At 42.7% G+C, this 22,879-nt stretch overlaps 1 protein-coding gene across 1 annotated transcript in view; it reads right to left on the reverse strand.

The window, feature by feature from the left end:
* The window catches only part of LOC121935022 (solute carrier family 12 member 3-like), a 32,239-nt gene extending 10,223 nt beyond the window's left edge, over window positions 1-22,016 (reverse strand). Inside the window, exons 1-19 of the mRNA XM_042476016.1 lie at window positions 21,899-22,016; window positions 20,064-20,365; window positions 18,090-18,188; window positions 17,853-17,928; window positions 16,999-17,094; window positions 16,015-16,154; window positions 14,574-14,684; window positions 12,631-12,742; window positions 12,001-12,131; window positions 10,153-10,237; window positions 9,896-10,059; window positions 9,504-9,611; window positions 8,418-8,541; window positions 7,374-7,475; window positions 3,697-3,852; window positions 2,506-2,605; window positions 1,451-1,562; window positions 1,210-1,338; window positions 124-230 (exon numbers count right to left, since the gene is read on the reverse strand). Of these exons, the coding sequence (XP_042331950.1) occupies window positions 124-230; window positions 1,210-1,338; window positions 1,451-1,562; window positions 2,506-2,605; window positions 3,697-3,852; window positions 7,374-7,475; window positions 8,418-8,541; window positions 9,504-9,611; window positions 9,896-10,059; window positions 10,153-10,237; window positions 12,001-12,131; window positions 12,631-12,742; window positions 14,574-14,684; window positions 16,015-16,154; window positions 16,999-17,094; window positions 17,853-17,928; window positions 18,090-18,188; window positions 20,064-20,339 (2,228 nt within the window). The 5' untranslated portion in view covers window positions 20,340-20,365; window positions 21,899-22,016. The remainder of the gene's footprint in view (window positions 1-123; window positions 231-1,209; window positions 1,339-1,450; window positions 1,563-2,505; window positions 2,606-3,696; window positions 3,853-7,373; window positions 7,476-8,417; window positions 8,542-9,503; window positions 9,612-9,895; window positions 10,060-10,152; window positions 10,238-12,000; window positions 12,132-12,630; window positions 12,743-14,573; window positions 14,685-16,014; window positions 16,155-16,998; window positions 17,095-17,852; window positions 17,929-18,089; window positions 18,189-20,063; window positions 20,366-21,898) is intronic.
* Window positions 22,017-22,879: the final 863 nt, after the last annotated feature.

Consider the following 22,879-nt stretch of genomic DNA (forward strand, 5'->3'; position numbering starts at 1 on the left):
GAGTTCACATATACGGAAGCTCCCAGCATCTTAGGTCAATCTTGTTTTCCACCATTTCCCCCTCTGCACCCTTCCCCTCATGACCCCTTCCCATCACATCTTAGCCCAACAGGTAGTCCTTACTGTATTATGCCCACATAGTCCTCCAGCTTTTGTGGGGAGTCTGTTTGCCAATTCTGCTTGTAACCTAAGATCACCGTGTTGGGCCTGAGGCGACCCAGACCAGAGACCTATGGGGAGAGAGTCTGCTGTTAGCTTGTAGTGGAAAAAGTGGGGCCACCATATGCTGACAGGCAACTTGAAGGCACATACATATATGCACATGCAGCAGCTCCTGGCAAAATACTAGGGACTGAATCTGGCTGCTCATATGTACAGTCTGACATCAACTCACTAAGCAACAGCCCCCTTCTTAGGACATACAGAGTGCAACCAGGGCACTAATCTCCATTGTGAATTAGAGTAGAGGACTTCCAGAGAAAGCTATGATTCTTCCAGGTTGCCTTTACCCTTGGAAGGTTATGTTTCTTGTAGCCCACAAGGTCAGAAATGAGATAACAACTAAGAATGGTCAGTGTGAGAGGCTGGCAGGCTCAAGCAGTTCCCAGAATCAGAAACCATTAAGGCTCATGCCACCATCTTGGGTCAGAGGTTCAGCAAGACATCCTCTTTGATCTGAACAGGTTCTGAGCTGAGCCATAGGTGTCGAAGGTATAGATGTGTGTATAGATGTGGGCTTGAGCAAAGTACTTTTCTGGCATACAGTGCTTAATTGGCTTGTGGATTCTTGGGAGTTGTAGTCCAAAAAGTAACTTTTCAAGGCTCTACTATGCATCTTGTTCTGTGCACCCCTGAAATCTCTTATCTCTTGCAACAATTAGAGGGCAAACTGGCCATTTCCCGCTAATCCACCGAAAGCTACAGTTGCCTCTACAGACATTGGGGTATCTAGTATCTTTGACACCTGGTGCAGATAATTTTTTAACATACTCCCTTCTCTCTTTAACAGCCTTTTCTGGGACTGGTGGAGCTGCTGGCCAGGCGTCAGAGTAAGGAGATTCATTTTTTCTACCTGGCCAGCAAAGTTGTCAGAGTCAGAAACCGCCCCCTTCCCACCAGTGCACTAGGTGATACCCCCTCTCTGAAGTGTCGCCTAATGTGGTCTGAACCCCTTGCACCCCGAGCGATGCCCCAGTCTACAGACAATACCTGCATGAGGCTCCGGGCTCCAGATCTTAATTCCCCTATGGTGATGAAGTTGTAGAATGAGCGGATCTTGCGCTCCGTGAGCCACTTGAGTTGTTCGTCATAGTTCTCAGCACAGGAGGAATCATGCAGCTAACAATGGGAAAGGGGATCAGTTAAAAGCACACCATACCAGACACCCTCCGATCCTCCCTGGCTCTTTTTTGCTAACCCCACAAAGCCCATTGTGGCCACAGACACCAACCTCTGCCACGTTGCCACATATCATGAGGCTCACAGCCTTAGTGAAGGCAGCAGCAAAATCCACCAAAGCTGGACGGAAGCTGGGTGGGCCTGAGAGCACCAGGCATTGAGGCCTGTGAAGAGGGAAGGTCTGTAAGTCAGGCTGGTTCACATAGGCAAACACCAATGCGTCAGTCATACTCTCTCAGCCTTAGAAGAAGACTAAAACATCACTGGATTAATGGGCAATAGCTGGGTGAGTCTTTAGTGCAGGTGTGAATGATGTGTGGCCCATGGCCTGCGTGTGGCCCCACAACCCAAATTTTAAAGAAAATTTAAAAATAACCCCCAGCTTGTGACACTGCAACACCATGCCTTAGATATCAAGCCCATCACCTGATCTATTTGTTCATGCCCAGCCCTGTATGGTTATGTAAATTATATGTTTAATTGACATTAAAACCATCAATATGCACCCCTTGTTCCTTGTCACCTGAGAAACTAGGATTTTTTAAAATTGTTCTATGCCTTTATTTCTGACTTATAACAACCCTAAGGTAAACCTATCACATGATTTTCTTGGCAAGATTTGTTCAGATGGAGTTTGTGTTTGCCTTCCTCTGAGGCTGAGAGAGTGTGACATGCCCAAGGTTACCCACTGGGTTTCCAGGGCTGAGCAGGAATTCAAATCCTGGTCTCCAGAGTCAAACAACTACACCATGCTGGCTCTCTAGAATATACAATACTAGTCAAAAATCAGTTTGCATTTCAGTCTGCCTCCCTAAATATACTTACTCAGGAATAAGTCCAGTGAACACAGTAGCCTATGTCCAATTCCTAGTCTTAACTGGAGTAAACTCTTTCAATGGGAAAGTAGGTCAACACATTTGAAAATCTCATTGATTCATTGGGTCCAGATGGGATTAACAATTGAATTTAGGCCAGTTGGACTATCACACACAATGGTGTTGTATCTCCCCAGTCCTTATCACCCAAAGAAGACAAAGAGGGGCAAGAAAGTCTGGCTCTGAAATCTTCCACCCTCCATTCAATAAATGATTATGACATCCAACTCACCTGAAGTTCTTCACATGGTATTCCACATCGCTCAGGTTCATAGCTTGTGAGAGGGCCATTTGGTAGGAACCAGCTTGCACTGAGGAGCCCCAGTTCACCTCTTTGGAGGGAGAAAAAAATCAGAAACCAATTCAGCTTATTTCTTCCTTCCGCCTCTTTAATGCTTATCAAAAAATAATGACTTGGAGAATCTGGAAAAATTGCTCCACTCCCATTTTACAATACAGAAATCTGTCTCATAGTGGGACAACAAATTTGCCCATCTAGGCCAGATACAGGGAAAGTGTGCTGCCCAGTGACATTTCTGCCAGTCCCCTAAACATATCCTTAAGCCCCTAGGCTTCAAAAGGAGTTTTGAAATTTTGTTTAAGCAAAAATGTGCTGCAAAGGCCACACCAAAATGCACCATTTAGGCTTTGTATCCTCAAAACCCCTTCAAAATGGGCAGTGAAAGGTTGAAAAATAGCTAGAAATGAAGCTAAAGCAAAACCAGAAGTGACTTAGCTTTATTTTTGATGTTGGGGCAGCCCTGAGGGGGTGGTGTACATGTGTGAAAAGTCGGTCCTGCCACTGTCTATTTGCTCATCTCTGCTCTAACCTAATATTGTCCACTCTCACTGGTAGCAGCTCTTTGAGAAGGCAAATGTCGGCTTTCCTCTTGCCTGCTACCTGAACCTTCTACCTGTGGCTGACAGGGACTGCATTTGAACTGAGAGCGTTTTGATAGCAAAGCACCAAACTTAAGGTTCTTACACATCTTCCTGTTACGTTTGGCAGTACATTCACTAAATATCTGGAGTCCAGAGAAAAGAGGTTCCCTGTTATATCTCTTTGTGAATCTTCTGACCTTGGCTCCCTCTTCCAATCAGTCTCCATTAAAGAACAGTAACCCTCCCACATCTCTATATCAAGTTTAATCAATTAATTTATGTTGCAGGATGGCTGGGTCACAACTCAGTCTGGTCATGGCATATCTGGGCTCCCCAGAAAATCATGCTGGCTGAAGATCATGGGATCTCTAGTGTGACATGTCTTGAGGGCACTGGAGGTAGATCAAGGTTGTCACAACTCACTCACTAAAGGGGAAAAGGCTGTGAATTCTGGTCACTTTCTCTCCAACCGACCCTTCTACTCTCCCCTAAACACAGTAGGTATCATTTGCTTCTCAAATTTAATCCCAGGCACACTCACCAGGTTTCTTGTAGGTGACATACGCCAAGCTCACAATGATGATTCCAACAACAATGAGGGCTGACCACCAAGCTAGCAGGAACATGATGACCACAGAGATGATGGCACCAAAGAGGGCTGTCCACTTACTGAAGTAGCGGAAGGAAGGCCGCCAGCCTGGTGGAATGTGTAGAGAGAACATTGTGTGAGTTGAAGATGCCCCAATACACACAGTGCCCAGAACTAGCCCTTGTTTATCCCATCATTAACCTAACATAACTACCTCTATGCATAGAGATCCTGTAACGATCATTTTGGACTTAAACACATGGCATAATACAGAGGATTCTGAAGATTAACATTCAATTGGGACCAGAATTGTTCTTAGTGGGACTGATGGATGACCAGATAGAAAAGAAACATGGAAGACTACTGTGATATATGGTTACAGCAGCAAGGTTGCTGTATGCACTGAAATAGAAAAATATTGAGATTCCAGCAAAAGAGGGCTGTTAAAAATGTCTGATTTAGCAGAGATGGATATGTTATCAGCTCTCATCAGGGAAAAACCTTTGGTGACATTTTTGAAAGTTTGGAAGCCTTTAATTGACTTTTTGCAGAAAAATGAAAATAGTATGTTAACTGCGAATAGGTTGGTTAAGTGGTAGAAGTTTCATTGAACAGACAGAACAGAAACAGTTGGGAGAAGGATTAAATCCTAGTTCTTGGACTACTTGGCTGGTTTTCTGTTTTACAAGGTGTTTGGACCTGGGGCGGGGGGCATTTAAAGCCATGTCTCATTTCTCCTACCCTATCCCAAGTCTGAAACAACAGGAAACAACACTGTCCATTCTATTGCCTTGGCCTCCTACCATCTGGCTATATGTGGCCGACTAGGCCTTGCAGTCTATAGACCTCACCCCTACAATGATTCCGTTTCTATCAAGTCTTGACGCCAAGATCATTCCATCTTCCACACTCTGATATCTTCAAGGAGTAGGGAGAGGGAACTAGAGTAATGTAGTGGTTTGGATGTTGGACTAAGACTCTGGGAGATCTTGATCAAATCACACTGTCTCAGTCTCAGAAGAAAATAATGGCAAACCCTTTCTGACATTATTGTTATTGTTATTATTATTTGTATTTCGCCTTCCCCCCAAAATTGGGACTCAAGGCAGCTTACAGTCTAAAAACACAGAACAATTACAAATTTACAAAAGTGACAATTAAAATGGAATTAAACTATTAAAATATTAACACAGATCATTTGCTTAAAAATAGAATACGTACAATTAAAAAATCTTTCTAGGAAAACCCTATGACAGGGTTGCCACAATTCAGGATCAACTCCATAAATCAGAAACAACTTGGAGCCACACAACTAGAAGGGAGAGTGGCATATTCAAAACACAATGACAACCTGGCTTCTGAAAGCAGACAGGATGGTGCAAAGAAGGAAAACACATTTGGAATTGGATTCTATCCTTTTGATGAAACCTAACCAGTTTTCAAGCTGGTTTTAGCAGTCCTTCCACAAGTCTGAACCTAATCAATCCAGTCTGCTGTGCAGCTTCAAAGCCAGTCTATTCTACCCAATTTAATCTCTTTCAGATCTTCTCAGAGAACAATGCCTTCCTGCTCATCCAACCGACATCTCAACTTTCCAGACGAATTCATTATCAAAACCTTTGAGCGTTGCAGTGGATGTGTAATTGAAAGAATTGTAAATTCTTCATCTGTTTACTTTGACTGTTTACTCTTGCCACCAAACCCCTTCCTTTGTAGTCTCTTTTATGTAAACCTACACAATCAGGGACCTGCCCTCCGTTGCTTTGTAAAGCACCCAGGTACCTTGATGGTGCAATGTGTTAGAGAGCAGGTTTTAATATTATCCTACCAAAACAACTATATAACTTTAAAAATTTAGTTTCTCTTGGATTTTCACTGACAAGGGAACCAGAAGCTTTGCTCAAGATAGGGACAGTTCCATCAAAGTTTAGAGATAACCTGAAGCATTTTAAAAATGGAGGATCAAAGGTTTCTGCTTTTCTTGCTCCCAGCATTTCTAGGTGGTTAGTCCAGAGGAACTAAATTGAACATATCCCCCGCTAGAGCCAGAATGTTCTAGTGATTTGAGTGTTGAACTAGAATTCTGGACCAGAGCTCAAATCAGCCATGCTCAGCAATGGAAACCTCACTGGAGCTCAATCTGTACTGTACAAATAATGAAATTTGACACCACTTTAACTGCCATGGCTCCATGTTATGGGATCCTAGTTTGTTGTGGTACCAGAGTTGTCTGACAGAGAAGGCTAAATATCTCACAAACCACACGTTCTGGAATTTCACAGCACTAAACTATGGCAGTTAAAGCGGTGTCAAACTGTATTAATTCTGCAGTGCAGATTCAGTCTGGATGACATTGGGCAAGTCAAAATCAGCCTCAGAGGAAAGCAACGACAACCTTCCTCAGAACAAATCTTGCCAAGAAAATGCTGTGAAAGGTTCAGTTTATGGCTGCCTTAAGTCAGAAATGACTTGAATGCACACAGCAGCAACAACAACAACAACAACACATGCAAGAACCCCATTTGACAGCTTCTAGATCTTATCTGACCTCGAGATATGGAGATACCACTATGCCTACTTAGAATAATAGCAACTTTAGAGGCCCATCTAATCCAACCCCTTGCCATGGAGAAATACACAAGTACAGCACTCATGAACGATTCTCATCCAACCTGTGTTTAAAAGCCTTCAAAGGAGAATCCACTCTCCCAACCCCTAGTAAAGCAGAGTAACTGTGGACTACTCTTTATATTGATTGATTCATTTGTCTTAAGAAAATTCTAAAAAAAAAAATCCAGCCACTCATGAAGACTTGTTATCGCAATGTGTTTGGCAGAAGATAGTGGTGGACTGTCATTGACAGAAACCACAGACTTTATTCTTCCCTATCAATTTTTTCCCTGTGGTCATTTGTCTTCTGATGGACCCTTATACCATGTGAGACTCAGTTCATATTCAGCCTTTAAAAAGATTGGTGCATTTCAAGAGACTGGAGGTCTCCCCACAGTACTTTGGTTCTTTTTACTGTATACTTTATGGATTGTATATGTTATTTGATTTTTTTATATATATACTTTTTATATTATTTTTTATAGACTGAGTGATGTTTTATAGCTCCTTTTCCCTTTCTTTTCATGCTACACATGGCAATCCGTGGCTCCTCCTTACTCCTTACTCTGCTCATCCCAACCTCCCTAGGCTGGTGCAGTCCCAAGAATACATAAAACTCCAATCATCTCTAGGCGTACCAAACATAATAATAATAATAATAATAATTTATTTGTATCCCGTCCCTTTGAGAACAATCGGGGTGGCTAACAAGTTAACACAAACTCTTACGGTTCAGCATAAGTCAACTGATACCACTCATGCACTGTTAAGGGCTGTTCAACAGTGAACAGATTGCCTCCAAGGATCTTTAAACTGAGGATGGCTGGGCATCTTCAGTTGTGCTTTAGTTGTATATTTCTTCATGGCAGGGGATTGAACTAGATGGCTCTTGTGATCTCTTCCAACTCCATGATTCTATGATTCTGTGAAACTGCGCCACCTCAGCATCTATGCATGTTTTTTCCTGCATCCCACCTCTACAACATTGTTCTCATTCCCCACCACCACCACTGCCTTACCTGGAGATTTCGTGACAGTGGCATGGAAGCAGCTGAAGTTGATCAGGGCATAAGAGCACAAAAAGAAATTGGAGATGATGGGTGCAATGGTGTTCAGCTCAGCTGTGGACACAACAAAGAGGAAGGTAAGCAAAGAGGCACTGTATTACAGCAAAGAAGAGGGATTGAAGGAGGTGTTCACTAATGTGAACCATTCAAGTAACTAGTGCTCAGTGATACTGATTTCACATCTATGCCCATTTCTTTTCAACTACCTGTAACATCTTGTTTAACAGTTCCATGGTATATAATCTTTTCCTCCAGTTAATACATTTGGATCCCTTCAGATAAGCTTGTTTATTACTTTATTTACTCATGAAAATGTTTATATCTCACCCTGCATCCAAGGATCTCAGGATGGCATACGATAAAATCAGTCTACGACCATTTAAAACAACAGGAATAATTTTAAAAAAGACTAAAAGCGTATTGAATCTTAAAGCCAGATGATTTAAAACACTTGTTTTATTTGTTAAATTTACATTGCACATTTCATCCAGTGATTTCAAGGAAGTGTAGATCAGTGCTACTCAAAGTAGTGGTCTGCAGAGTGGTGCCAGACTGTGAGCCCACTGGCTACATTTCCAGGATTTTATTATATTCAGGTGGTGATAATGATGATGATGATGATGATGTTGATGACAGGGTAAAAATATGGTACCAATCTATGACACATGGGGAGGGGGGGAATTCCATTCTGCCATATAAGACAGTTTGATAGTCAACATAACTTTTCTCTTCTATGCCTTTATCTCTACAATGTCCTTGTGAGGTAAGCCAGATTGAGAGAGAGAAGGTTCAAAGTCACTTAGCAAATTTCACATATCAGTGGGGATTTGAACCTGGGTCTCCCAGTCCAATACTCTAATCACTATATCAAACTGGAGTTGTCCTTTGGAGTTGTCCTCACAAGAGAATGGAAAGTTAGGGCATCCAAACTTCCCATTGTCTTGTGAGGAATTAAGGTTTACAGGGATAATAAGCAGGAAAGAAGACCTCGCTTACCAATGAGGATGAAGGCAATCGCCAGGATGAAGGTCAGAGCATAGGCTCTCAGTGGCTCCTGGTTCTTTCCGTATCCCTTGGCAAAGAAGCCAATGAGGGGATAGAGGTTGTCCTGACACAAGCACTATAAGAATGAACAGGACAAGTTATACAAATGTGAAAGGAAAGATAAGAGGGGTATCCAGATGAACAGCCAAGCTTAATCTTAGGCTCTGTGAACCTGGATTGTTGTCTTTCTGTGCATGATGGTTACAGTGGGACAGAGGCATGGCTTGGCACTGTCCCACTTCCAAATCAGCTGTTTCTCCACATCCCAAGAGGTCAGAGGATGATGGCTTTTTATCTGTTTCCTTTATGAAAAGCATTGGAGATCAGGGGATGGGGTTTTTTTTTAAATCTAGTTTCCTTTATAAAAAACCACTGGAGATCAGAGGATGAGGGCTTTTAATCTGCTTTGATAAAAATCAGCTTGAAGTTGACAAAGCTAGCTCTTTGTGCTCCTCTCACAGCAGTGGAATACTGTCCAGGCAGTAGATTCTGGACAGATTGACAAGATAGTCCTTCATATAATCCACTTTTCACCAATTTGGTTCATTGCAGGATTCCAGAATCCTCATTTTCACCTGCTTGGCACCTCATTGTTGTGTTCTGCCACATGTTCTTGGTTGGGCTGAAAAAGTAGGCTAGACTATTGTTGGACTAGAGCTGGGGTTCACCCAGGTGTGTAGCTAAATTTGGCAGAGGGGACTACAGGAGAAAGGCTGGGAACTGGAGTTTTTTCCTGATTGAAACTGTGGAATGGAATGGCCAGAATTGTGCCCACAGCTGTTGCTATACTGCAGAATAAATGCAGTTTAATACTACTTTAACTGTCATGGCTCCATGCTATGGAGCCCTGGAATTTGTAGCTTGTTGTAGCACCAGAGCTCTTGGGCAGAGAAGACTAAATATCTAATGAAATCACAAATCCCAGAATTCCAAAGCATTGAGACATGGCAGTTAAAGCAGTGTCAAACTGCATTAATTCTGCAATGTAGATGCAGCCCACATCTCTGTTCTCCTCTTTAAGCTCTTCCCTCAACGTACCTGGAAGACTTTGGGGGCAGAGACGAGACACGCCAACGCCGAAGAGAGGGTGGCAGCAAAGATCCCAGCTGTGATGAGAGGGCTGAGCGCCGACACCATACTCATGGTCTAGGGACATGAAAGGAGATAAAACTTTAGCAGGGAAAGAGCCTCAACCTCAGATGCTTTTAAGTTCACAGTAAAAAAACTGGCCTCAAAATTTTTGTTCCATAAGTACATCAGCAAGCGGATAAAGATAATTAAAACAGGATATTTAAAGTGATAAACAAAGTAAACAAGGTAAAAACAAACAAGGAGGCTCACATAATGTTGCTATTGATTGCACCACCTTGTTTCACACTGTATGTCTTATCCAAAAAAACCTGCCAAAAAAGGATCCTGGCTTTTCCTACCTGGTAATCATTGGCAAGCCCATATTCACAGGTCCCAGCCAAGGTGCATTCAGTGAAGTTCCACCCATAACCACAGCCCAGGCCAACACAGTCCCCGCCAGTGAAGTTGCCAGCACCCAGAGTGTCGTTCATGCTGCCAGTGGCATCACGGACCACGCAGGCACCTAGGAAAAGAAAAGGGGGAAAAGGCTACTTTTTAGGGCAAAGCACCTGATATGGCCTTAAGGACCCCCTGTGGTAAATTGCTGACTATTTACCAATGGTGGCAGCAATAGCCAGGTATGTCAGAGTGGTCAGGAAAATGGCCATTAGAGTCCCCTGGGGGATGGCCACTGCTGGGTCCTGCAAAGAATGGAAAGAGACAGTCAGATTATAGCCATATAGCCTTGCTCAAGGATTGGAGAGGCCCTCTTTGCATCTCACCCACTGACAGGGTAACTGCAAAGGAGGACAAGGCACTGGAAAAGTGTAGAACATTCAAGAAAAATGGAAGACATTGCCAAATAAAAGCAAAAAATACTCATATATATTCATGCTTCTTAGTCATGCTTAAAATGGAGGCCATTTTGGAATTTGTCCTGGACAGAAGATTGAACTGTAGGACATGTCCTGGAAAAGGAGGATGTCTGGTCACCCTGGCCACTGAGAACAATCTAATGGAATCATGGAAGAGGGTTCCTCTGCTGTCCAATGCCCTCTCCTTGGAAGCCTCATGGGAACTGTCACTGGCATCATTCTCATGGCAGCTTTTTTAAAAAATAGCTTTTTATCAAATGCTTTTGCTAAAGTACCCACTGGTGCAGATTTTTTTGACTATTTTCATTTGTTTTAGGGTATATCCACACTGCAGAAATAAAGCAGTTCAATACCATTTTAATTGCCATGACTCTATCCTAAAAAATCCTGAGATCTGTAGTTTGAGAAGGCACCAAAGCTCTCTGATAGACGAGACTGAATACCTGCAATGAAGTAAGCTGAGGACAAAAGAGGAAAGTGGAGGAGGACAGTGTATTTTGAAGGCATCTGAAAAAAGTGGGACAACAGAGGGTTAATCTGGACTTTCCCAGCTAAATCAGGGCAGTTGCAGGGTATGCAGTCAGCAGCGTTCCATGCCCAGTTTCCTGAATTTACTGTCCCACTATCTTAGTTATGTTGGATGCATTGCCAATGTGTATCCAGCATAACTAAGATAGTAGGGCAGCAAGTTCAGGAAACTGGGTGTGGAACTCTGCTATGCATTGGGGGGAAAGGGTCTGACTTAAGAGATTTCACTGCCTGGGACTAAGGCAGGATACACACCGCCATTTAGTACGTATAGGATACGTACTAGGGTTAGGAAGGGGCGGTGCTTCCGCACCCCCCTAACCCTAGTACGTATCCTATACGTACAAGATGGCGGCGCCCCTTCTACATGGGTGCCGCCATCTTTACGTACTGGACGCACAGCGTCCAGACGTGTCGCGGCGCCTATGACGTCGCGAGTCCGTGCCAGGCGCCTCGCGACGTCATAGATGCGCCGCAGAAAGAAGCTCCGAGGCGGGTTACAAACGGCCCTCAAGGGGCCGTTTTCCCGCCGCCGCCATTCGCTGCGCAGGGAAGCCCCAGCTGCCAGACCGCGAGGCTTCCCTGCGCAGCAAAAAAGGAGCAGCGAAATGCCGCTCCTTTTTTGAACGCGGAAGTGGCGCCGCGAGGGGTGGAGTGCGCCCTCGTGACGTCACTTCCGCCGCGACACGTCTGGACGCACAGCGTCCAGTACGTCAACATGGCGGCGCCCATGTGGATGGGCACCGCAAAAAAGTACGCGCTCTGCGCGTACTGGGAGGAAGGGCTGTCAGGAAGGTAAGAACCTTCCTAACCCTAATACGGCCCTTCCTAATCCTAGTACGCGTGGAGCGCGTACTTTATGGCGGTTTGTAACCCGCCCGAAATGGAGCTTCTTTTTTTGCTCTGCGCGGGAGTCGCGCGGTTTGGCTGCTGCGGCTCCCGCACGGAACAAATGACGGCAGCGGGGGAGCGCCACAAAGCGGCGGTTTGTACCCCGCCTAAGAATGAGATGACATTGTGTCACATTTCATATATTAGGATTGGCAGCCCCAATCACCCACCTTCAGATCTCCTGAGATATTGGCACCAGCCAAGATCCCTGTTGCCGATGGGAAGAAAATGGAGAACATGCCGAAGAAGCTTCCGTCTTCACCTCGCCATTCAGGCACAATGTTCTCTAAGAAGATGTCACCTGTGGAAAAGAAAAGGGAAATACAACAGCCTAGTGATGTATCTGAACACAGTGAAGAAAAAGTAAACATCTGTATTCCAAAAAAATGGGGAAATGACTTTTTGGGACTACATTTTCCAAAATTCTCCAGCCAACCTGTTCCCCAGCAATAGTTTCTCCAAGACCCTTAATTAATCAAGTTGTCTACATCAACCATCCCTATCTGTTTTTCAGATATGTGGCACTGCAACTCCTATCATTAGCTATGCTTGATATGGATAGTGGGAGTTGTATGCTAATACACACATAGGGCATGAGGTTAGGAAAAGGCTGGTCTATTCTTAATAGCAGCAGTTCTTTGACATATTGGTTAGGGGCCTTTCACAGCTCTACCTGGAGATACTAGAGATTGAACCTGGAAGCTTTTGCAAGCAAAGTATGCATCCTAGCAGAGAGTCACAAACTTTCCTAGACAGACCCTGATGGCTGCATCTATATGGGAAGATATAGGTTTTCTTACTGCGGTAGCTGAAGTAGCCTTTGGCCATCCTCTCTGGTGAGGCAGGGATAAAAGTCCCGATGAAATAGTTGATGAAGGAGATCATGATAACGAAGAAGAACACAACCTGAGCCTGGAAAAAGAAAGAAAGCAAAAAGTGAATGAGAAGAAAGAAAAGTGATGGAGCCATCCTTCTAAGCAGCTGTATCCTTGGCCCTTATCAGATGAGTCTGGAACTGGGGATCTTCAGCACTGGGCGGTTCGAATTAACTGGAAGGCAACCCTGCCTCATCCCAGTTTTCACTGCCCAAATATCCAGGTAGCCACATTGTAAATGTACAATTGTCATAACCTCCACCTTTCCTGATTTGACAAGGACAATCCTGAGTAATCCTCTGTTGACCCACTTTTTCAACTACATTTAAAATATCCCAGTGTCTCTCTCCTTATCCCACTTTCTCCTTTTGTCCTCTGCTTACCTCAGTTGCTGCAAATTTATCTGACAGTGCAAAAGCAGTTGGCACTCAAGTAAGAGCTTTATCACATAAAAAAAACCAAAGTGGAAATGGAGCCAGAGAGTAGCGGCTTTCTCTGTGCCTTCTCATATGACAATTTAATGCTTCAGTTCTCTTCTTGTGGGAGACAGTTGTAAAAGCATGTCTTCTGTTAAACAGATTTTTCCAACTAAACAAAAGATGCACTTTTACCACCATCTCACACAGAAAGAGAACTGAAGCACTACAACATGCAGTAAAGCATGGAGAAAGCCGTCAGCTCTGTTTCCACTTTGTTTTCTCATGCAATAAGGCTTTAACTTAGCAGCGGGGAGAGGAGAGGAGAAGAGAGGGCAGAATCTTGCCCTTCACAGCAGGCTTAAGCAAAATCAAACTGCTGCAGCCTGTCCTGTCCTGTGCATTTTTCCTCATTTAAAACTTTTGACCACACTCTGATGTTGCTTGGCCACACATGTCCCAGTTTTCATCTGTCAAGTGTTGGAAAGTATGCAGTTTATCTTTTGAAGGTGCGTTGCAGACTGCCGCTTTACGGTGGTCTGCTGGCACTGCTGTTTGCTCTGTGAGGGAGCCGCAGCAGCCAAACCGCGCAATTCCCGCGCGGAGCAAAAAAGAAACTCCAAAATGGAGCTTCTTCCTGTGGCGCAGTTATGACGCCTTGAGGCGCCAATGGCACACTCGCGACGTCATAAGCGCTGCGCGACGTGTGGATGCACAGCGTCCACTACGTCCATATGGCAGCGGCCATGTGGAACGGCTGCCGCCATATTGTACATATTCACTACGTACTAGGGTTAGGGGGGTGCGGAAGCACCGCCCCTTCCTAACCCTAATACGTAGTGAATACGTACAAAATGGCGGTTTGTAACCCGCCATAGTCTCATTCAAAGCCATGAGAGAGGGCCAAAGCTCAATGACAGAACAACTGCATTGCCCGAAGAAGGTCAAAGCTTCAAGAAAGATCAGTAGGTGGGCAAGGCAAGACTCATCTCCGAAAAAGATCAGAGAGCAATTGCTAATCAGAGTAAGCAAAATGGACCAATGGGTTGACTCTTTACAATTGAACTTCCTATGTATAATCATTTCTTTTTTCTTAGCTTTCAGCAAACACTAGCGTTGCTAACTAGGTCCTGCTACTGGACTATTAGCAGCAGCTCGGTCAGTTAAAATCTCCAAGCAGTAATGTTTATGCCACAAACCATGAAATTCACGTAATGATTGTATGCAGGCCAGACTGCTGTTAACAGCCTAGAAGAAGGCCTGACAAAAATTTTTTACTGGCAAGCCATAGGAAGTAGAATTTTGTTTCTTATTCAGAGGTGAGCTTTAAAAAGACCCAAATATTATTGCAACCCAAGATTACCAGATACCCCTGACTTTAACTCTAACCACTGCATTTTACTCCATCCTTGGCACATGGCTAAAATCTGATTGTCATTTTTCTTCTCTTACCTTAGCCTCCCATTCCATGCCAGCCAAAGCAATGCCAAGCAAAACAGTGATGGTGATCACACCTACAATACGGATATCGTTCTTTGGATCAGTCATGATTGAATCTGTTTCCTGTTGAAATATAATAGCAGAAGTGAGAAAGGTCTCAGAGATAGTTTTGATCTCCTAGCTTGCCTTCCTTGTAGTGTTGTGTGTTTTTGGCCGTGTTGCCCAGCAGTTACAGAAGTGGGGGAAAATGCTACCTTGCCTTACACAAGCAATGCAGTCTTAACCACATGTACTGGGAATGTGCTCCATTGAACTCATTAATGAGACCAATATTATCAGAACAGACAGACACAGCATTACAAAATAAGATAGAAAGATGTAAAGTTATCAGTACAGTGGACCCTTGTTATCTGCTGTATGCTCAGGTCCCATTAAATATAATGACATAGCAAAATAGTGTCCCTTATAAAAAATGGAAAACCAAGGTTTGATATTTGAAATGTATACCTTTTTGGAACATTTTCAAACCATGTATGCTTGAATCCATGTATAAAAAAATCAGTGTATTAGAAGGGCCGATTGTATTTTTCCAGTATTTCAGAATGGAGAGGTAAGTAGCTCTGGGCTTGTCTGCACTGACCAGGATACTCCAACCTGGATTTTCCTTGCTCTGGAGCTGCCCCAACATCCCACTGTTACCTGGTCCTCTGTTCTTGCTCCTGGGTGGCTGTCTGCATGCATGTCCTGCTCAACCACCTACTGCATCCCCTGCTATTGCAGGTCTCCCCCTTCTGAAATCACAGTGAGGTGCCCAGAGATTATCACATGTTCTGAACTCAGAGCAAACTGGTTGACAGCAGTGGACATGCCAGGTGGCTCAGGAGACACGCATGCAGTAGCCACCCATGGAATGGAAAGGTCCTGGAGTAAGAGGTAAGAGGTAAGTTTTTAAAATTTATGTTAAGGGTGTTATGCCCTGATTCTGGTGCTGAATGTGCCAGAAGTCATCCAGACTGTTCACACCTCAACTGGGATTTGAGCCATGCATCATCTGAATAAGATGCTAGAATGGAGGGAAATGGGTCTTTTGATCTGCGTAGACAGGGCTATTATCAAACTGTTATAGCAAAAACAGATCCATCTGATGAAATGAGCTGAACTCCATGAAAGCTTATGACAAATAAAACCAATTTTTTGCTCTTGTTTAAGTTCATAGTACAAGCTTGCAATTTTAATCTGTGATAGAGCTTAGAAATATTACTGTTTTGAACTGCACTTCCTGAGCAATTCTGGGAACTGTGGTCCAAACCTCCACAATTTCTCCAGGCTCTGAGCATCTGGCTCAACAGTCACCAGACCATTTCTGTAGATATTGTTGGGACCAGAAGAACAGCTAAAGAGGCTGAGACATGCAGGTCAAAAACAAAATGGGATCAGGCTGCATCGCACGTACCACCAGGAGGTCCTTGACTGTCTCTGAGAAGCCCACCACGTGCATAGCCACGGCAACAGCATTGGCGAAGGAGAAGAGCAGGCCAATGGAGCCACCAAGCTCTGGACCCAAGCTGCGGGAGATGAGGAAGTAGGTACCCCCTGCAAGAGAGACCATTCAGATGTCAGCCACAGATAAGTGACTTAACTCTGGGCAGAGTATTTTTGACATACTAGACATCAACTTGCATTTCATTGTTCTGGGTACAACTTGCTGTGAATACGTAAAGCAGGACTTCTGAGATTGTGAGAAGAAGAAATTTCTAGCATAAACGTCCACAGAACACGATTCATTTCAGTGTGTCTGTGAATGTTTGTACTAGAAATGTCTTCTTCCCAGTTAGGACTTTGCCACATGAGGATAAAAAGTAGAACGTTAACAGGATAAAAACATGGGCTGTGGTAAAGGATTGCTGAGATGTGTGATGTGTACTAAACCCTCAGAAACTAGTCTCTACAAATACTAAGGCTAAGATCGTGTTTAATGGGAGGTATTCATAGAAATATTACCACAGCTCTACAAAGTCAGTCAGTGCTGTTATGCCCATATTGTAGACCAAAGGGGGAGACTGAGGCTGAGAGAAAGTGGCTTGGCTCTCCTGTGAGTTCATACCTATCATGAGATTTAACAAGAAAACCTCCCACTTCACAGATTAGGATAAAACCAGATGTGATATGTCTGGTTGAGCTTTTATTTTTTTAAAAAAAAAGAAAAGAAAATCAACAGGTACAGGGGGCAAACCCATTTTTTGAACCTCCAGCACCAGGTAAAGCAACCTGATTTGGCCTCAGCTGACAGATTTCGCCCAAATAAACTGAGAACAAAAGGGGAAAGTGGACAGAGGTGAGAGAAACTGGGGCATTTTAAAAGCAGCTGAAAAAGTGGAAGGACAAAGCATCAATCAGGACCGTCCTTGCCAAATTGGAGCATTGGAAATGCACTTACCTGCTTTGACTTTGCCATTGGTGGAGATGGCTGAGATAGAGAGGCCAGTGATGCTGGTCACCACAGACGACATTAGAATGATCAACCAAGTGAGCCCTGAGGAAACAAGGGGAGAACTAAATGGGCTGGAGAAAGCTTCACTGGGAGTCCTCCTATCCCATACCCCTGATCTCTGAAGCTAATTTTTAAAACTGCCCCACATTCCCCTTCCAAAGCATCCTGACATTTTCTACTTGCTCTCCAGAATCACTTGCTGAGTGTATGTGAACAGCAAAACAGAGAAAAGGGGAGAGCAGATAAACCCTGCCTCACTGGCTGCCCCCAGCATGTTAAAAAGTATAGATCTATAAGTTCGGCTACCAAAATGGACACAAGGAGAAAAGTGTAGTCTGGTGAAAGAAAGAAAGAAAGAAAAAGTCATCCCTTGATATGTATTTTGAAAGAAGCCTTTAAGTGGTTCTCCAGGAGGTTCACAATGTTTAGCTATGCAAGATGATTTGTCCCAGCTATTTAATTTCATATGTGCATATCATTAATTTTGAATGAAAAGTGTGCCGTTGTTGTTGTTCTTCTTCTTCTTCTTTGAGGTAGTATCCCTATTCTTTCCTTGTTATTTCTATTTCAGGTACCAATTTTTCTGTTAATGAAGCGATGTCCTGGAACACATTTACTTCATTAAATGAAGTGTACTTGTATAGTGCTATAATTGTGTAGTGTGAATGGATCCTGTTTCTGGGAATAAAGATGGTTCATACCCTTTGTGCAAAGTTCACCCCCCCCCCCAAAAAAAAAAGATTCCATTTTTTAAAAAGGTGATTTTAGTCCCAGCTTTGCATTTCGAAAAATTGTCTTACCTATCCCAGCCTGAGCAGTTATCCATGGCAAACGGAGATAAAGGATCACACCCCAAATGTTCAGCATGCATCGGATCTTTGGAAACAAAAGAATGCAAAGCTGAGAATTGGGAGCATCCCTATATAAGAACTCCTGGTGTTTCTAGTTTACAACTGATTGCTGTCTGCCTCCTTCCCAATTGCCTCCATCTTACTCCTGATTTTAATGTATTCACTAATTTAATTAGCCATCTTTACCATGACACCGGTCACCCAGCCAAAACGGACAGCTTCCACTTCTGGTTCGTCATCAGCTTCCACATCTTTGTCTTCCCCGTCCTTGGAATCACCAGATGGCTGGATAAATAAAACAAGGAAGAAAGCAAAGGCTAAATACATTCCCTATGACTGTGGGGTAATATGACATTTCTCAAAATTTCAAAGGGAAAAAAATATCGATTTATCGATTCAGTGTTAGTTTTGTGAATGTTATGCTTTGGCTAATGGGCTGTTTAACTTGAAATATAATCCTTACCTCACATTAGTTTCCCTCCTAGAACATTTAAGAATCATAGAAGTTTATCAGACAAGGGAAACTGGAAGTATAATCCAATGGCAATCTGAATGCAATCATGGGGTTTAACGTTATTGCGTGATAACCCACTACACGCAAATTTGGGCAATGGCAAGTCAGTCCGAGTGCAATCATGGGGTTTCACGTTATTGCATGATAGACTACCACACACAAATTCGGACAATGGCATGCTATTTTCGGGCAATGAGAAGCCAGTTCGAACGCAATTTGCATTCACGTAAATTCGCTGAACTAGTGAATTCACCTAAATGCATTCTGGCCCCACTTTCTTTTCATTTGAAATTAAGAGAAATTCCTCACATGTGATAAAGTCTATAGAAAGAAGAAAAGAAGACCATAAAAACAATGACCATTATGGGAAGCAGTAGTAAAAAAAAGTAACTTTTCAAGCTCTGAGGAAGAGGACTCCCAAGTCTAGTTCATGGGTAGTCTGAGTCTAGTCTCACGTTCTCTAAAAAAAGTAGTATTTCTCCCATCTTGTTTCCAATTCACATACATAGCACACATGGTACATATATGCTCAATCTAGAACTGTCCTTTTTTAATACCCCTTCCTTGGTAGATCATTGAAAAAACAAAATGCTTGGGACCAGAAGTGTTCCGGATATTGATATTTCCACCCATTTTCAATATTTTCATATACATAATGAGATATCTTGGAGATGGGACCCAAATCTAAACATGAAATTCATTTATGTTTTATATACATCTAATACACACAGCCTGAATGTAATTTTATACATATTTCTACACAAAGTTTGTGTACACTAAACCACCAGAAAGCAAAGGTGTCACTTTCTCAGCCACCCATGTAGACAATTTTGGATTTTGGAGTATTCCGAATAAAGGAGACTTAACTTCTGTTCCTTATTTTCCAGAGGAAGCCATGTGTTTTAGTCAAGGATCTCTGATGAATTGTGAGGAAATACTCCAAGTAACATGAAACATGAATGGGAAAAATCTGTTTCTTTGTATGTTGTCAGACTATACCAACTAGCCATGCCAGGACAAGCTGATGGGAATTGGAGTCTAATAGCATTTGGAAGGCCATACATTCCTCACTCTGGGGAATATGAAAACCAATAGTGTCATTTTTATATAAAACATAATTCAGTATATTGCAGTGCAAGTATGATTCTGTACATACAACAGAATGCATTACAAATAAGATGGCAAAGTCCTGATGTGGTAAGAATGGATTGTTGTTGTAGTTGTTGTTGTGTACTTTCAAGCCATTTCCAATTTATGGCAATTGTAAGGCAGACCTTAAACTAAAAAAAAGCAGATCAGTCTCCTCTGCAAGAAGCATATCTATCTATCTATCTATCTATCTATCTATCTATCTATCTATCTACTGCCTTTTCCTTTTTTGTACTTCCAAGAGTTTTTCTTCTGTTTAATATCAAGAAGCATTTGACTGAGATGATACAAAACAGTCTGATGTGGTACAAGAGAGTCCACTTCAACATCTCAGAATTGGACTGAACTATTCTTTTCTCTGCACATGGAGTTCAGGTCAAAGATAGTTCAATAAAGTGTGGAAAATGTTTTTCATAAGCCAAAGCTGATCATAGAGTGGAAGGCTAGTTTGGCTTGCTGTCCCTTTTCACTCAAGAGCACTCTCTAATGTCTCTCACCGGTTCTGCATTTCTGAGCATGTCCAGTGAAGGCCGGACCTTCCGACGCCCAGGCGGTGCAGAGTTGGCATAGTATTCATACCGCGGGCAGGCATCAATCGTGCTCTCGTAATCTGGTGGAGCAGAACCGTCTTCCTCCATCTGAGAGGCTGCAGCGAGCTCTGCAGGGACTTTGGGGGCATCATTAGCTTGATCCGAGGGGGGCCCATTCTGTAGTTTCCGGATCTTGAACCGCCCCAGTGAGAAGACAGTCTTATACGATTGTGAGTCCTCCATGGTCTAATTGGGATCGTTCTCCTCACCTGTCAGAAGACAGAAAGAGGAGGAATGAGTGGACAGTCCAAAGTTAAAAGCAGTGCCCAATCTTAGTCATGACGCAACTATTTTTGATTCAAGAAACATATTTTCAGTAAGAGGTCTCAGACCAATAATATTAAATCCAGAATCAAGTTGTAGAATCATAGAACTGGAAGAGATTCCAGAGACCATCAAATCCAACCCTCTGTTCAATGCATGACCTCCAGCTATAGCATCCCTAGCAAGTAACTCTCCAGGCTCTTTTTAAAGATGTCCAGGGAGAGACCCCATCACAAATACTGTTGGATTTCATTGCTGAACTGCTCTTACCGTCAAGAAGTTGCTTTTACTATTTAACTGACATCTGCCCTCCTGTATCTTAAAATCATTAGACATAGTCATACCTTTTGGGCCAGTAAAGAACAAAAAAGCAAGGAATAGAGCGGACTCTTGGTATGCACTGGGGTTTGGTTCCAGGATCCCCCATGGATACCAAAATCCATGGATGTGCAAGTCCCATTATATATATAAATAATTATAAAATAACAAAATCAAGGTTTTCTTTTTGGAATTCATATGTTTTTGGAATGTTGTCAAACGGCGGGGGTTGAATCCATGGATAAAGAATTCATGGATATGGAGGACTGACTGTACTATAGCACTCACCTCCTGAAAACAGCCAAACCAAATGGAGGGGACTAGATCCAAGTAGGTCTAATGGTCACAAAATACTATATGTTTCATCTTCTTCTGCATTACTTCAGTATGTTATTCATAGTAAATAAACCAAAGTTGGTTTGCATATTGTATACAATAATACAATGTATTATTATTATTATGCTTTATTTATATAGTGCTGTAGATCTACACAGCGCTGTACATACAAACAATAAAATAGATAAAAGTAAACCTGCCCGTATGTGGACCTAATCCCACCCACTCAGGGTGACCTTTTTCCAGGACATGTCCTACATTTCAACCATCTGTCCAGGAGGAATTTCAAAATGTCCTCCATTTTGAGCATGACCAAGAAGCATGAATTTATATTTATATTAGTGTTTTTAGATTTTAGTTTGTAATGCCGTACATTTTTCTTGAATGCCCTACATTTTGGGGATGACTTGTCCTCCTTTGTGCTTAGGACATCTGGTCACCCTGCCACCACTTGGTGCAGCAGAGAACAAGTGTGCATAATATGAACATGAGTCTTTATTAATAACAAAACCACAAATGCAACTATCTTCAAAAGCTCTTATCCTTGGCAATAAATAGCCATAACCACTCTTCATACATATGGAATTGAAAAAATGGCTTAGAGATGAGGAAAGGTTTTATCAAAAATGTAGATCTCTCCAGGAAGAAATGGCAGAACATCACACTTATGATGGTGAAAACAAAAGTGAATTCACGGAGGCATTCACGTGTAATTGTGTTCATGCTAGTATTAAGCCTGTGTGAAGACCTAGGCATAGCTAAATACAGAGGTGATACATACTTCTGAGCATTAGATGTTGGAGAACTACAGCATCACTACTCACTGTTTGTGATCCCTTGAGCAATCCAGCTGTCCCCTGCTAGAAAAGGGATGCTCAGGTGGAAATAAATAAAATGCAGAAATAATGCAGTTTGACACTGGTTTCAGTGTCATGGCTCAGTGCTATGGCATTCTGGGATCTGTAGTTTTGTGAGCTATTTAGCATGCTCTCTCAGAGGTGCCACAGCAAACTACAAATCCCAGGATTCCACAGGATGGAGCCATGGCAGTTAAAGCAGTGTCAAACTGAACTATTTCTGCAGTGCATATTAGACCTGAATCTCATCCAACAAAACAATGCTTACTTTTTAATAAGGATAATACCCTGCAAGTTAAAGATTTATCTTCTAGGAAGCCTGGTGGCCAGCACATGTCACCAGTTAATTTTTTTGAGAGAGCTAAATTAAAAAAAAAAATTCAGTGTAGTAATGAAGGTATTTTTAAAAAGTCAACAACAGCCTCACACAAAATGCCCAGTTTCTCAGGATATGTAACTGGAAGGTTCTACTAGAACCTCACAACAAACAGAAAAAGTGATTCAATCTGCCTTCTTTCCCAGCAAGAAAGATCTTGTCTGAGCCACCAAATAGTTATTGTTGGCAGCAAGTGACATTTCATTGATGGGAAATGATAGAATAAGTCAAATTTGGCATCAGCCAATATGCTGACCAGAGGATAGAGACACCCAAATTAAAGTTGCCAGTAGCTGATATTATACAGACCAGAGAGGAAAAGAGGTTGCGATCCAAATTGTTAAAAGTTGGCAGTGGATGATATGATATTATCCAGGGGGAGATAAAGAGACAGCCTCTCAAATGGTTAGAGCTAACCACAAGTGATACCATATAGACCAGAAAGGATAAAGAGACAGCCAGCCAAATACCTAAAATTTGCAGTGGGAGATATACAAACCAGAGGTGATAAGAAGAGAGCCACTGAAAGGATTAAAGTTGACAGTAGATGGTATTATACTGTCTAGAGGAGA

The sequence above is a fragment of the Sceloporus undulatus genome, chromosome 6 (assembly GCF_019175285.1).
Source record: "Sceloporus undulatus isolate JIND9_A2432 ecotype Alabama chromosome 6, SceUnd_v1.1, whole genome shotgun sequence".
Lineage (NCBI taxonomy): Eukaryota > Metazoa > Chordata > Lepidosauria > Squamata > Phrynosomatidae > Sceloporus > Sceloporus undulatus.